The following is a 13,521-nucleotide window of genomic DNA, read 5'->3' on the forward strand; positions in this document are numbered from 1 at the left end:
GTCAAAAGTCCCACATCGGTGGATGACAATTTTGAATGGGAATTTCACCCTATAAAAGGAGGCCTAATGTTTAGGATTTAGATACACCTCTCATTTTTTTTTATTTTCTTAAGGCATTTGTATCTTCTCTCTTTAGTACTATTTCACTTGTAAGATTGGAGTGGAATAAAATATTGATTGTGTCCGAAGAAGTAAGCAAAATTGGCCGAATCTCGTAAATTCTGGTGTTCTTTTATTGTTGTCTTATTATCTTGTTTATTATTTAGTGGTTGTCATAATTTTTGGTATAGTAGTTGTGACTCATTCACACTATATACATTAGGCTTCCGCAACACTATTTATATTAAACGAGTCTCCCACATTCATGGCCGCCTTTATATATGTGGACCCTCTATAACATGCACCCAAAACATAAAATACTAATTAGACAAAGCAGATCTCTAAGATAGCTCACACACGATGGTGTGTTTTATTATACTAAACGCTATGTTGGTTCAGCTTAATTAGAAGCGGCACTGAGTAGGCTGGATGTTGCACATGCGGGGGAGGTAACGAGCTCTCTCTGACATGCGCTCAGCGTCTTGGCCGCGGCCACCACGCTGTTGTGTCACCATTCTCCTAAGTGCCTCGCAGCGGCATTGAGTGTCCATGTTCCTCAATTCCTGGCAGCACTGCTGGAGATGCTCCTGTCCTTGGTTGCTCTCTTTGTCGTCTGTCATCATGCTCAGCTCGTCGCCATAATATTGACGGCTTCTTGAAAGGTACATCCTACATCAGAGCCCGTGGAATTAAAATTTATAGATTTGAAATTCTACCACAATCCATTTGATTTACCCATGAGTTTGAAATTTATTATGTATACTTAATTATTACTTATATAGTGAGTTTTTAGCATATAAGATCTTGTACGCTATATCTGTCCCTGCCCGCAATTAATGATTTAAGGTTACGGAAAATGTACACTGTTTTAATTCGATTAGCAAATGAATTTGAGTGTAGAACTATGTTGCTTTTAAGGCTCTACTTTCTGTCACAAATTTTTATTTACCTGTCTAAATTGATCTGTTGTACGTATAAAATATGTTTTACCTGCAGTAGTTCAGCCTCTGCCTCTGGATCTGCTCTTGGCACCTTTGCGACCCCTGATTTTCGATATCGTCCTCCGTCACAGTGGTGGTGACGGTGAAGGTGTTGGCACTTGCAACAGCTAACAAGCACAAGAGAAGAGCAGCAACAACTGAAAGCTTTGCCATGGCAGCGGGATAATTTATTTACTTTTTTTGTGATAGAAGATGTGAATTGCTAGTGCTTGTGATGGGTACTCGATTTTAAGCGTATTTATAGCAGAGCAGATGGTTTGCATGGCAAGTACGTGTTGATATAAAGCTAAATTTCCTTATCAAAACATTTTGCATGAGAGTAAGACGTGGGCATCATCAAAGAAACGCTTTGCCACGTTTGTAAATACATGCAAATGCTGCTTGAAAGAGCACTTTGTTTGGACGCAGGCTGCAAGTATATGCTCATTTTGAATCTTTTGCAGAAGCATATATCTCTGCGGCGAGTAGTGGAAGTATAATTCCTGGCTTCTTCCGCGAGGACAGTGGCTGAATGACTGGTTTATTTATTTAGTTATTTATTTTGGTGATTGATAATTGCATGTTGAGCAATCCACATTTACTCTCGTTGTTCCTAAAATCATTATTACATCTCATTTTCCTTAAGCCTAACGAAGTACTTCTTTGTCATTTAGATACAGAGAAGAATTTCAAGTTGCTATTATTTTGGGTGAATTTAATAGAGTATCTAATATTTCAACTTTTATAAAAGTGTTTATTCGTAAAACGGTACAGTTAAATTTATAGTGTGGTTTATAGACAAACAAATCGATTTGATCCAAAAACGATAAATAAATAGGAACAGAAATAAGATTAACGACTGAAATTAAAGGAGATGACAAGCTTGACTTAGCATTTCGCCTTTCCGATGACAAAAGTAAAAGCATTTGTTAAACCGTTCAAATCGAGCGTAACAAGATAGTAGATTATGGCTTTTATGTGCAGAATATTTTATGTGCCTACAATGACTGTTAACCTTGCTATTTATAGCCCTATTTAGGGAGACAAGGTCCTAAAATCAAGCTACTCTTGAATGAGAATAAGATCGTCATTGATGGGTGCATAACGACTGGCTTTAAATGCAAATATTCTTTATAACAGTTGTCCAATGAATGTTACCCGATGATAATGCTGCAAATCTTTGCTCACATCCCCACCTGTCATCAATTCCGCATGTCACACCGTCATTCGCCCAGTTGTCATCAACCAGTTACCCCATACAGATAGTCCCTCTAATTTTCGGTGACGCAACTTAGTGTTACTGGGAAGTAGGTAAGAATTCCTTTTATTGGTGGGAAATTTCTTGAATGGTCTCTGACATTCGAAAGGACACACATCTTCTCGCATTTAATAACCCGAACACGTGTTGGTCCGTGATTCATCAAGTATTTTTGTCGGTTTTTGAGGTAATCATGGCCACAATTTTTGCCGTCTATAACTTGTCCACTACTCAATATTTTTACTCTTTACTTTTACTATTTTCACAACTCTTTCTCCTTCTCTAAATTTCCTTAGAACTTCTCTACAACACTCAACTTTCTCGGTAAGAAATTCTTCACTGATCTTTTACCACCATATCTTCTTACACTGCTATCTCTGAATACACTAGTCTTCCCTTCGGTGGAGGCCAAAAAAAAAACCAAAGAGGTGACGTTGAGTCTGAACCTCCAACCGTGAACACCATCATTCCACTTTACCTTAGCACCTCGTCTGATCTCCAGGAGCAAAAAGCACCTACAGATCTCACAAGTGGGAGGTTTTGGCATGTTCGTAGGTACCCTTCCTCCATCCGTCCTTCAAGCATCCTTATTGTGAAGGAGGACTGTAACTGCAATAATATTGAAATCTTCGCCCCAAATGGGGTATAACGAGTTACCTACTCCAGAGCGGGGTTCATGTATGTTTATACATACCCCTTCACTTTGAGTCCCTTTACCTTGGGGTCAGGTGAAGGACTTGACCCAATAATTTTGAAATTTTGCCATCGTTACCAGATTTGCTTAGCACAAATAGGCCCATCTATATGTCGTACGTTGGCTTGCCTCCACCAGTTGTGCTCTGAGACCGAAAAAATCCTAACTCTTGCGCAAATGATGAACCCTTATTCCCTCAAATTCTTTTGCGGGGATGTGCTAAAACTCAACAAACATGGTCACCACACCTTTCACACCAATGTTGATGATGACAACGACCGTGGGTGGATAGAATAGTTCATCGTCATTGCTACTAGGAACATCATCCCTGCCACAATGCCAGTTGTTCCCGAATCATAGAACCTTTTTCCGTAAGTCTTCATATATTTGTTTTTTTTTCTTCATGCAAAAACTTTCTCCTTAACTGACATTTTATTTTCTTCGTTCCAACTATCGTGAGTTTAAGGAATGGCCCAATGGGTCTAAAAAATATTGGATATCACTACTCCGTAAACCCGACGATGGAAAGAAAATGGCTCCCAAATACAGGTGGAGAGCCAAGAACAACGGTAAGAAAAATTCTTCTTTCTTTCAATCTTATATGTGTAAACTTCTCAAGAACAATTTAATAACTTTATTTTTGCATGCATAGGGTTTCCGAGGGGTTCTGTTGTATGCCCCGACGTTGATGATCTCGATGATCCCGAGGAAGCCAAGCGGGTATTGTAAAATGCCCTTTACCGGAGCAGGGATCATGGATCTGCTTGAGCCTCCAGTGAGGATGCATCCTCTCGGAGTCCCCAGTCTAAAATCAAAAAAACAAAGAGGAAGCAAACCTCCTCGACTGGGGCTCAGGAGAAGAGAGTGAGAAGATCATCAATTGAACCGGTTACAGTGGATATTGATGATGAGGAAGAGGCTAATGATGAAGGAGCTCCTCTTCAAAGAACAAAAAGGTCTTCATCAGCTCAACCAGGTGCTTAGCCGGTAGAGCTTCAAAATCTATCGTCATAGGAAGTTCAGGCACTCTGGGGCGAAATGAGTTTGGTTGAGAATGCTGACTCCCGCTTCCCGATCTCTACCGATGGCCGGTATGAGGATTTCGGCCCCTGAACTTCCTCTGTCACTGATTGCTGAACCAGTCACAACTATCGTCCTCTCTGTACCAGCTGCTTCTTTGCTATCTACACCAACAGCTCCTTATCCATGAACACCAGCTGCCCCTTATCCACTAGCACCAAATACTTCTCCTTCACTGGAATTAGCCAAACAAGTAGAGAATACTACTCCTCCGTAATCTCCCAACTATGGGAACTTGGGAAAACATTACTCGACACCTTCCCAAGATCCTCGTGGAAGGCGAATTGCCAATCTTTCAATTTCGAAAGAGTGTCATATTCTCTCCAAGCCGGTGCCAATTACTTGAAGCCGCTGGCTTCAGTGAAAGACGGGAAGAAGACATAATCCCTTTCGGGGGAGTGCCTAAAAAATTACAACATGCATTGCTCGGCACAGGTAACAATCTCACTTTTTCCACCTTCTTTCAATTTTTGTTTCGAAGTAATAGTCTTGGTTTTTTCCCTTCTTCAAGCCAACATTCTTTCCTCTGAGGGCCTGTAAAGGTTGATTCTGGACAAACAAGAGCTTGCTTTAGAACAAGATCAACTTTTGACTGAGAGGAATCAACTCACTGAGCACCTCCCGGTGTTGGAGGCCAAAGTCGCTCAAATGGATAAGCTCGAGGCCCGACTACAGCAGTCCGAGCAAGACAGGATGACTCATAGTCAAGAAGCTGCCTAACTACATGAGAACCTCAAGGAAGCAAAGGCAGGGTTAAGCTTCATGATGTTATGACTGCTGCTGCCGAGCGTGAGTCTGCTTGCATGGAACAAGTTAACAACTTGGAGGCTGGCTTACGTGCCAAAATCAAGGAGGTTGAAATATTGAAAGATTGAAAACTCTGTAATGAAGTTGCGTACTCTTCTTCGTCAATTGTATCTCTTTAAGTAGGCATTGGCATTTGACCATTGCTCAAAATCCAAACTTCTTGGCTTGAAACTCGATTCACTTTATAAAGTTTTTTAGGCAAATTTTAATTCAAGAGCGTGAACCAAGGGTTACCTCTGAATCCAAATCTTAAAGTGTGACTGGATTCATAAATGCTTTCTTCTTCTTCTTCTTCAGTATATTCCTTTTTAGTAACATTGTATTCTGATTCTGATTTGTGCTGAACTTTGTCCTTTTGCTTCCTTGCGTTTGTAATCCTCTTTGTTGGGCTTGATTCTCTCGAATCTTGAATGATGCTAATTTTTATCCTTTTTGTTTCTTGAATATCCTTGAGGCCTCTTACTTTAAGGTTGACTGATCTTCTTCTTTTTATTGCTCGTTGATTGATATCTTGATTTCTTTTTTTGCTTGTTGATTGATCTTCTTTGATGTTTTACTTCAATTCCACATGGGGGGGGGGAGAGAATTTGTGTAGTGTCCAATTTTTTGCGTGCACAGATTATAGAGGGATCTGGTTCTTCTATGTATTTCTTATACTACTATTGCGGAATAATAAATGCGGAAAGTAAAGAACACAAGTATTTTTACGTGGAAAACACCTGGCTCAAAAGGTGAAAAAACTACGACTAAATCACTAAGCGAAAAACAACATTTACAAAACTCTTTGTAAACCTAAGGATTACCTCTAATCCTTTGTGGAAACCAACCTCTAGCTGTTGCGATAACTTCAAGTTAACTCTAACTTGAATACAACACTCAGAGTTCCTAGTACAATTACTTCTAGATAAAGCTGAAAGGTATAACTCAAAAGCCCTACTACAATGAAACTAGAATAAAAGACAGACATTTGGAACTGGTTCTTCTATCTGGTTCATGTAGTTTCAGGTTCGCACATTTGAATCACACAAGAATTGCTTACAAAATACCTAGCTATTTTGCTCTCAACTCACGTTTAACATCAGCATTTGTGCGTACCTGTAAAATAAGAACATCCTGCAATATATAGATTTAGTAGAATAGGAAATAACTAGAGTTCTAATGCTATACTCTTTCATGGTGGAAGAGTTCTAGTTATCTTCAACTTCTAACTCCTCTCTTATCTAGGATAGAGTTTTCTTCGAGTAAGGAGTCCTTCTCCTTATCATTTATGCAACCTTTTCGTTCAGGAGATATCAGATATAACCACTTAAGTTTATCTCTTTTACGTGCATGCCTTGTGCTCGAATCTACCCGTGTTTGTATACACTATGTATGGACCTAGTTCATGCTTGAGTTCCTTTGTCAATCATCAAAACAAACTTCAATTAGGCCAACACATTCCTCCTTTTTGATGATGACAAACGTTGTGCTTTTCATAAGCATAAGCCCTATTTTAACTTAGCTCAATATCAACACAATGTTAGAACACTTTCCTTTTTAAAGTCACAAATCATCAAGGACCAGGTTCATTATGTTATAAACATCAAGGTCCAAAGTAAAAAGTACAACCTATTTTTCCCCTTTTGTCATCATCGAAAAGTTGCATAATTATATTAGATAACCAGATTTTAATAGATATTACTCATGACCACTGTGGCTACTTCAAAGGCAATCATGGAGTCAAGCATCATATATCAATCTAATGATATTAGCTATCTAAGAAGCATCATCAAACAGTTAGAGCACAAAAATAGTTGATTAACATTGATACTAGTCATCCACAAAGCATAAAGAAAAATAAAGATATTGGATCATGAGCAACATGAACAAAAAAAGAAATCCCATCCGGGTCACTGGTTTGTCTAACTAGGCTAGAAAGATTTCAAGGCTGGGAAGGACCATGTTCTTAGTTTCTGGCTTGAAGTAGCCTTAACATATCATGAATAATGCCTTCATTCTTCTCCTTCTCCTTTGCAAGATCATCCCTGAGAGCATCCCTCTCAGTTTCTACTTCAGCCAGCCTCTTCTTCAGCCTCTTATCTCAGCACCCTTAGCCCCACTCTCTTGCACCAAGGCTCTTACTTTGCTGTTTACATGCACCTTCTTGGATGAACTAGGTTCTTTAGCAACAACATAGACTTCATAGTCACAAGCAGTCAAGGTGTTTGCTCCAAAATGATCCTTGCTTGTACTAACATCTCATTTCTTGAAAGGAACCTTGAAGTGATCCAGTACAGTGGTGAGAATAAAACCATAGGGTATGTCATGAGTTTTGGTGTAATTTAGAACCCTATCAAGGAACCTAAATGATAAACCCAGTCCAATTGATCTGCCTCCCACTATTCAGGCATTCCATAAGGACCAGGTCCATGAATGTGACAATGTGCCTTCTTTCCTGCCTGGCCAACACAACCTTGTTAACAAATTCAAACAACAATTTGTGGGGTGACTTCATCTCAAATTTGTATACAACCTTGGACTGAAGCTCTTCTTCATTGTCACCAAACTTCCTTGTAATGACAAGTGAGGTGGGGAGGTTTTCTAGGCTTGGCCATTTTAACTTTTTGTAGTCATTGTACCCTTCAGCAGGTACTCCTATAATTTCTCTCAATTCCTTGTCATCAAATCTCACAGTCACCCCCTGTACCACACTGGTGATTCTTCCATATTTTATCTCACAATTTGCCATGAACTCTACAATCTCAGTTCTGGCAAGCTTTCCATCCATCTGAAGAACCATGGCCTTCCAACCCTACAGTTGTAGTTTTTCTAGTAGTATCATCATGCCTTCTTCCTCAAAGTCCCTAAGGAGTCTACCTTTTAAGATGGTTCTATTCCCAAACTTAACCATCTTGTCCCACTCTTCATCAAATTCATCTTCTTCTTCTTCACTCTCTTCTTCCTCCACTACTTTCACTTTTCTATACTTCATGGCAGACCTGATTCTTTTTGTCAAGGTAGAAGGTTTTGCAAACTTTGTCTTCGAAGTAGACTTCTTTTTGGAAGTCTTTATTTTCTTTACCTTTAGAGTCACAACCTCCACCTTTTCTGCCTCTTCTTCATCATGAAGGACCAAGTCCATCTCCTCAATTTTAATTGCCTCAACAGGATCACTCACTTTCTTCTTTCCCTTTGCAGCAACTTTTCTTTTACTTTCTTTTAAGGCCTTCTCAAGTTCAGCCTCACTCTGCTTTTTCTGATTCCTTGTAGCTCTTCCTCTTGTGGGAGAAGTCTCTACAGGGATAGATGAGGCATCCTTTCTCTTTTTGTTTGCCCTAGCAGTTTTAGGGATTTTAACTCCTGAACTCTTCTTCCTTTTTGGATTATAGCTGTCAGACACGCGCTTCAGTAGGTCTTTGATGGGTTCCTGTACTGATGGAATAAGTTCTTGAACATTCTTCCCCAACCTAACCAACCCTTCAGCAACTTCTCCAGACCCACTACCCCCTTTTCCTCTCAAACTTTCTTCCTCTCCAGTAGATTCCTCACTCCACACTACCATAATTCCTGTTTCTTCAATCAAACCAACATGAGTGGGTAAAGATTCAGCCATTCCTTTTCCCATTCCCCTAACATCACCTTGAGCACCCTCACTCTCGTTTTATTTTTTCTTTTTATTTTAACACCCCATTTTTCAGATTCAGTTGTTTCAACCCCACTCATAGTTCTTACCAAAACAAACCTATTTTCTAGATTTTCATCAACCTCAGAGATTGTCTCAAATGTAATTTTTGGACCAGATGTTACCTGCTCTATTTCAAATAAAATAATTTCTTCCCCTTCACTTGCAGACATGAAGGAATCTTCAAATTTTTGGGGTTTATCTTCCTGACTTACCCTCAATTGCTCATTAATTTTCTTGATTTGTTCTCCTCCAGCGACTACTTTGCCAGCAAGCATCTTGAATATTCCTTTCTTAGATATAGGTATGGTTGAAGGTGTGGGTGTGGATTCTTTGGGTGGTGATGAGGGATTTTCAGAGATGTTAGCCATTGATGGTTAGAGGATGAGAGAAGATGAGTATGTGTGTGTTTAGAAGGTGAGAGAAGATAGAGAGAAATATTTGGCGACTGAAAATTTAGAGGTGAAGAAACAGCTAAGGCCAAATCAATATGAAGAGGGAGAATTTAATTGGGTAACGAAAACTTTTTCAGAAGCTCAGAAGTCTAATCAAATTGGGAGTCAGTTTGAAAATATGTTGAGGACTCTCCTTAGAATCTAGGCACTTATTGCATTTTGGGACTCTCTTTGGGTGAAACTGGTTCATTTTGTAACGGATAAGCTCAAGGAAGGTTAGGATTAAATGAGATGCTACTTTTGATCATAACCCAAATATAATTATTTCAAAATATACAGAGTGGAGAGTACGTACCATATAATCTTGATGAACCAGGTTCTTCACTGAGAAATCTCTTGTGTAAATCTAAATTTTCCAAGAAAATAAAGATAATATCATTAGAGATTAATGAGATATTTTAGCACATGGCACAAGAGTATACTAGTGAAAGTATGAGACTGAGTAAAATCTAATCTAATTATGTACAAAATTCACAAATTTTCTAATATTTTTGAGTTAGAATTGGTTCCTTTTAGGTGATCTTAATCATCCCTAATTCTAACCTGTTCCTTTCAAAGTGATCTCTACTTAGAGCTTTTGTGAGGATGTCAGCTATTTGCTTGTCAGTAGAACAAAATTTCATAGTGATCAAACCCTTTTCATAGTTGTCCCTCAAAAAGTGGTGCCTAACATCTATGTGCTTATTTCTTTTGTGATGAACCGAGTTCTTGGTCATACTAATTGCACTAGTGTTATCACAAAAGATGGAGATACAACCTACATCAATTCCAAAGTCTATTAATTGCTGTTTGATCTACAACAATTGAGCACAATATGAGGCAGCAATAACATACTCAGCTTCAACAGTAGATAAGGACACATGATTTTGCTTTTTGGTAGCCCAAGACACAAGACATGAGCCAAGAAAATGTGCCATACCTGAGGTACTTTTTCTATCCACAAGAAAACCTGCATAATCAATATTAACATATCCCACTAAGTTAAAATTACTACCTTTTGGATACCATAGACAAAGTTCAGTGGTGCCTTTTAGGTATCTCAAGATCCTCTTGACAACAGTCAGGTGAGACTCCTTTAGATTTGCCTCAAATCTAGCACATCGGCCTACAGTGAAAACAATGTCAAGTCTGCTAGCAGTGAGATATAACAAAGATCCAATCATTCCCCTATACAACTTCTAATTAACATATGAACCAGGTTCATCTACATCCAATTTTGTAGTTGTTGCTATAAGAGTGTCAATTTTTTTGGAATCCCATTTAAAACCTTTTATGCAACTCTTTTACATACTTCTGCTGATGGATCATAGTTTTATTTGAATTTTATTTAATTTGTAAGCCTAAGAAGAAATTAAGCTCACCCATTATACTTATTTCAAATTCACTCCCTATTAGCTTAGCAAATTCTTTACTTAACTTATCAGTAGTTGCTCCAAAGATTATATCAACAACATATATCTGAACTACCAAGATATCTTTAACTTTTTCTTTCAAGAATAAAGTATTATCAATTTTACCTCTCTTGTAGCCATGCTCAACCAGGAATTTTGATAGTCTTTCATACCATGCTCTTGGAGCCTGCTTGAGCCCATAGAGTGCCTCAACCAGGAATTTTACCTCTCTTGTAGCCATGCTCAACTTTTTCGTTGCTTTCAAAGACTAAAGGTTGCTTGACAAACACTTCTTCCTTTAGATAGCCATTGAGGAAGACACTCTTAACATTTATCTGATGGAGAGTGAATTCCATGTAGGCAACAAAGGCTTTAAGGAGTCTAATTGCTTCCAATCTAGCAACTAGAGCAAAAGTTTCATCATAGTCTATGCCCTCCTCTTGAATATATCTTTGAACCATCACTCTTGCCTTTTTCCTTGTAATTGTTCTATCTTCGTAAGTTTGTTTTGAAGGCCCATTTTGTGTCAATTACTGATCTGTCCTTAGGTCTTGGTACCAGATGCCAAACTTGACTTCTTTCAAATTAGTTGAGTACATCTTGCATTGCATTCACCCAGTCTGCATCCTGCAAAGCCTCAGTAATATTTTTAGGTTCAATAAGAGATAAAAAAGTATCAAAAGCATAAAGATTCTTTAAAGAAGATCTGGTTTTGATTCCAGAGGTTGGATCGGTAATTATATTCTCAATGGGATGAGAACTTTGATACTTGTAAGGTTTCACAACTAGTTGGTTTCCCCTATATGTTCCTTCAATGTTTTGTTGCTGAGGAACAAGTTCAAGGACAGGTTCCCTCGAGGTTTGAGGATCAGTTTCTCTTTGTTCAGTTCCCCCTGTCAGGTTGCCCTGGGTGGAAGGACCTGTTCTATCACTTGTTCCTTCCTCTGGTGCAACTTCAGTCTGGGCTGTAGTTTCATTTGAGTTTCTTACCAGCCCAATTGCTCCATCATCATGTTCCTGTCTCTCAGAAAGAATGTTAGTTTTGTCAAAAACCACATGTACAGTTTCTTCTACACAAATAGTTCTTTTGTTATAAATTTTATAAGCTTTACTATGTGAAGAATATCCTAAGAATACCCCCTCATCACTTATGGGATCAAACTTACCTAGAGAGTCTTTACCATTATTGTGCACAAAGAACTTTCATCCAAATACCCTAAGATGGGATATATTTGGCTTTCTACCTTTAAGTAACTCATAGGGAGTCTGCTCAATAAGAGGTCTAGTCATGCACCTATTTATAATGTAGCATGCGGTGTTCACAGCTTTTGTCCAGAAACTATGGGGCAGTTTACTAGATAGAAGCATAGTCCTAGCCATTTCTTCCAATGTCCTATTCTTTCTTTCAACTACTCCATTTTGTTGTGGAGTCATAGGAGCAGAAAAATTATGATTTATTCCATGCTCATCACAAAATTCAGCAAATTTAGCATTCTCAAATTCAGTACTATGATCAGACCTAATTGATGCAAGTTGATTACCTAGTTATTTATGAGTTTTTCTAACAAAAGAAGTGAACATGTCAAATGCTTCATCTTTAAATGTTAAAAATAATGTCCAAGAGAACCTAGAGTAATAATCAACAAGCACCATAACATATCTCTTACCATCTCTGCTCTTGTTCTCATAGGTCCACAAAAATCCATATGGACCAGTTCCATCGTCCTGGTGGTGCTTACCATTTTCTTACTTTTGAAAGAGGATCTTACCTGCTTCCCCCTTGCACAAGCTTCACAAACTTTATCTTCCTTAAACTTAATGTTAGGAAGCCCTATCACCAAGTCCTTAGAGACTAGTTTATTGAGTTGACTTAGACTGGTATGTCCAAGTCTCTTGTGCCAAAGGAGGGGATCATTATCCAACACACTTAAGCAAGTGAGTTAATTATCTGAAAGTGTGGACAGATCCACAACATATATATTGTTCACTCTTTTTCCATGCAAAACTATCTTGTCAGTGGTAAGATTTATTACAAAGCATTTTGTAGAGGTGAATGCTACCATGTTACCTCTATCACACAATTGTGATACACTTATTAGAATGCACTTCAGTCTATCTATCAAGTAGACACATTCTCAATAGAGTGAGAATCAGTCTTACCTACCTTTCTAACCCCAATGATCTCACCTTTCTTCCTATTTTCAAAGGAGATATTACCTTCTTTAAGGTCCTCAAGTGAAAGAAACTCGTTCTTGCTTCCTGTCTTATGCTTTGAGCAACCGCTATCCATATACCATATTTGGCTGCTCCCCTTCACTTGGACATGCAACAGAAAATCAGGGGTTAGTCTTAGGGTGGGTCCCTTTCTATAGGCAAAAGGATGAATCAAATTCTTTTTAGCCTAATTTGGCAGCCTATTTTTCCCTTAAACAAAATCTTTGTTCTTTTGACTTGCTATTATTTTGCAGTACATTCACTTTTATAGTGACCAATGTTACACAATGTGTGCAAATCTTGTTCACAAGAAGTGTAAGATACTTGCTTTTGGGATCACACTTAGGTGTAGGGTTCCCAAAGCCAAGTCTACTTCTGTTGCTGCTATGGTGTTCTTATAGCCATGAAAGTATATCAGAGGACCTATTCCATTTATAAGTTCTGTCTATCTTATGCTTGACCTAGCTCAGATACTCCTTTAGGATTCTTACCTGTTCATCTCTCTTGTACAACTCATCTGTTATTTTTTCTATATTTTCTTCTAAAGTGAGTTGTGTGTGATCAACTGTCTTTTTGCCTATTCCTAGTTTCAATTTTAGATTTTCAGATCTAAGCTCTAGGAAAGTCGAGTCAAGTGCATGAACCTGGTTCTTCAATACAGTATTTTCACTTACAGTTTCACTAACTCTAAGTTTCAGGTTTTTGCACTTAGCCTTTAAAATTACACATTCTTTAGACAGATGTTCCTTTTCGTTATTTATATCCTCAGATTCATCAATTATATCTAGTAGTAACCTTGATAACCTTTATTTAGAAAAAAATTAATCTTGTCTTTGAGATGAAGGACACTTACCTCAGTTTTTTTATCAAATTCTCCAATGG

At 38.3% G+C, this 13,521-nt stretch overlaps 1 protein-coding gene across 1 annotated transcript; it reads right to left on the reverse strand.

Moving 5' to 3' along the window:
• Nucleotides 1–394: 394 nt before the first annotated feature.
• Nucleotides 395–1,432, reverse strand: LOC107777820 (2S sulfur-rich seed storage protein 2-like). The gene is made up of 2 exons (XM_016597967.2): nucleotides 1,090–1,432; nucleotides 395–768 (listed from the first exon to the last, which is right to left on the reverse strand). Exons 1-2 carry the CDS (start codon nucleotides 1,251–1,253, stop codon nucleotides 504–506), a joined length of 429 nt encoding a protein of 142 aa, XP_016453453.1. The 5' UTR covers nucleotides 1,254–1,432; the 3' UTR covers nucleotides 395–503.
• Nucleotides 1,433–13,521: the final 12,089 nt, after the last annotated feature.

The sequence above is a fragment of the Nicotiana tabacum genome, chromosome 2 (genome assembly GCF_000715075.1).
Source record: "Nicotiana tabacum cultivar K326 chromosome 2, ASM71507v2, whole genome shotgun sequence".
NCBI classification, from domain to species: domain Eukaryota; kingdom Viridiplantae; phylum Streptophyta; class Magnoliopsida; order Solanales; family Solanaceae; genus Nicotiana; species Nicotiana tabacum.

Coding starts and splice junctions, on each gene's coding strand:
- LOC107777820 (XM_016597967.2), bottom strand. CDS start 1,253: ATGGCAAAGCTTTCAGTTGTTGCTGCTCTTCTCTTGTGCTTGTTAGCT. Junction 769..1,089: donor CAGAGGCTGAACTACTGCAG/GTAAAACATATT, acceptor GCTCTGATGTAG/GATGTACCTTTCAAGAAGCC.